The 2,562-nt window shown below is 35.6% G+C and overlaps 1 protein-coding gene across 1 annotated transcript; it reads left to right on the top strand.

Annotated features, from left to right (window-relative positions):
- Nucleotides 1-437: 437 nt before the first annotated feature.
- LOC132181675 (G-type lectin S-receptor-like serine/threonine-protein kinase At4g03230) lies at nt 438-2,218 on the top strand. The gene is made up of 6 exons (XM_059594914.1): nt 438-500; nt 652-900; nt 985-1,195; nt 1,289-1,526; nt 1,614-1,764; nt 1,851-2,218. Exons 1-6 carry the CDS (start codon nt 438-440, stop codon nt 2,166-2,168), a joined length of 1,230 nt encoding a protein of 409 aa, XP_059450897.1. The 3' UTR covers nt 2,169-2,218.
- Nucleotides 2,219-2,562: the final 344 nt, after the last annotated feature.

The raw sequence follows: 2,562 nt of genomic DNA, 5'->3' as shown, positions 1-2,562 counted from the left end.
TATATATATATATATATATTTGTCTTTTTTAAATCATTTGTGAGAATCAAACCCCAAGCTAGCTCTTTCAGACTTCTCCATTGCATTTCATCAGTGTTAGGAATCTTTTGTCCTGTTCAACTGAGGATTGTGCAGCTTTCAAAAAGTTTTCTTTTTTCTTTATGTATAATCACTTCTAATTGTACATTAAAAAATGGGAGGTTTTTGGGAGAACTTTCAAATCCTCTTTAGCAATATGATCATGCTTACCCTGCGAGTACTAACACTAGACATTATAATTGCGAGGATGAATCTAAGCAGTATATTTGTTGGAGCTTGTTCACTATCAAAAAAGAATAGTTGTTTTCAGATTTTAAATATTTATGTGAGAGTAGTCTTATTTCTTTCTTGTAGACGGTGATTTTCCTCAGCTTCCAAAAGATTATTCAAAAAACAAGATGTCGTTCACTCTGATCATTATGATACCTCTAATAGTAGTTTTTGTGCTCACAAGTGGAATTGTTTGTATATATTTTTGGAGAAGAAAGATCGCCAAGAGAGAAGGTAACCGCTTTGCAAAATGCACCCTACCATGCACAATTTGTACTATTTTCATTTGAATCAAAATAAGGCCATTTATTAGCAGTCTCATGTAATTAATTATCATGAAAGTGTAAGTCATATAAATATGGTTGCCTTATTAACTCAGAAAACAGAAGAAGTGATGAAAGAAATCGAGTACTTCGCACATTAAACAGTGAAAGACATCTCAAAGACTTGATAGGCTCTGTTGAGTTTAGAGGAGAAGATGAGAAAGGCATAGATGTGCCATTTTTTGATTTCGAAAGCATTCTAGTAGCTACGGATAACTTCTCAGATGCAAACAAGCTTGGACAAGGGGGCTATGGGCCTGTTTACAAGGTCATTTCTGCAACATTAATTGGTGTTAATGTTCATGTAAACTAGTTTCTAGTTATTGGTAACCTTGTGAATATGGTGTCTCAGGGAATATTTTTAGGAGGTCAAGAAATAGCTGTAAAGAGGCTCTCGAGTGTCTCAAGACAAGGCTTACAAGAATTTAAAAATGAGGTGGTGTTGATTGCAAAACTTCAACACAGAAATCTTGTTAGACTTCGGGGATATTGCATAAAAGGAGACGAAAAGATTTTACTTTATGAGTACATGCCCAATAAAAGCTTAGACTCATTTATATTTGGTTGGTTTCTAAACTAAATTCCTAATTCCTTGTTGTGCTGATAGATTATAAGTATTTTGTTTGAGTAATGTTAATGTTACTAAAACTTGCAAGATCAAAGGCTAAGCACTAGTTTGGATTGGGAGATGCGCGTCAACATCATTTTGGGAATAGCTCGTGGGCTTCTTTATCTTCACCATGACTCTAGATTGAGGATCATCCATAGAGATTTGAAAACCAGCAACATTCTTTTAGACGAGGAGATGAACCCCAAGATATCTGACTTTGGCTTGGCAAGGATTGTGGGAGGCAAAGAAACTGGGGCAAACACAACGACAGTAGTTGGAACTTAGTAAGCACAATTTTCAATCCCCCAACTCTATTTACTCAAAGAATATACAAGTGCTTACCTTATCGACTAATGAATGTTGGCATGCAGTGGGTACATGTCTCCGGAGTATGCATTAGATGGACTTTTCTCAGTTAAATCCGACGTTTTTAGCTTTGGTGTAGTCCTACTTGAGATTATAAGTGGAAAAAAGAATACAGGATTTTACGAGTCAGAACTAGCCATGAGCCTTGTAGGCTATGTAAGTGTGTTTAATTTTTTTTGTAGTCATTAATTTCGTTTGGTTGTTTTACACTCTATAAAATTCTAATTTTAAAATTGTCACAGGCGTGGAGATTGTGGGTTGAAAACAAGGTGTTGGATTTAATGGACCCGACTCTACATGAAGTTTGCAATGTAGATCAATTTGTGAAATGCGTAAATATTGGACTCTTATGCGTACAAGAAGATTTAAATGACCGCCCAACCATGTCAAATGTTGTTACAATGCTTGACGGTGAAGGTGCAACATTTCCAACTCCAAAACAACCCGCATTTGTTCAACGAAGAGGCCTTCCTAGCAAACCTAGTTCTTCTAGTAAACCGGATACCACATATACAGAATCAACTAGTAGTACTTTAGAGATACATGATAATAATGCTTGATACCAATGCAAGTTATCTTGAATAGTGGCCCAAACATTTGATATCAATTCTGGCAGAGTAGCTAAGTTGCTCGTACATTCATTGGCTCTCATGTAGTATTTTGGACCATTGCGTTTTTCATTCCTTTGCTCAGAGTTACCATGGGAATCATACGTTTATTTGTTTGGGGCTGCCATTGACAGTAGTTCATAAAGGAAGTGTACCTCGCATAGGTAAAATTTTAGGGGAAATGCTAAGTGCTCTTTAGGTGCTTTCCTGATCTTAGGTAAATGTTATTTTCTAAAATTAAGTGAGAGAAATAAAGTTTACTGTTTTTTTTTTTTTAAGAAAATAATATTCACCTAAGACTAGGAGGACACCTAGCATTTCTTAAATTTTAGAAGTGTGCCTTGCA

The sequence above is a fragment of the Corylus avellana genome, chromosome ca5 (genome assembly GCF_901000735.1).
Source record: "Corylus avellana chromosome ca5, CavTom2PMs-1.0".
NCBI lineage: Eukaryota > Viridiplantae > Streptophyta > Magnoliopsida > Fagales > Betulaceae > Corylus > Corylus avellana.
Note: the sequence above shows the minus strand (reverse complement) of the source record. Positions and strands in the feature narration are given on the sequence as shown.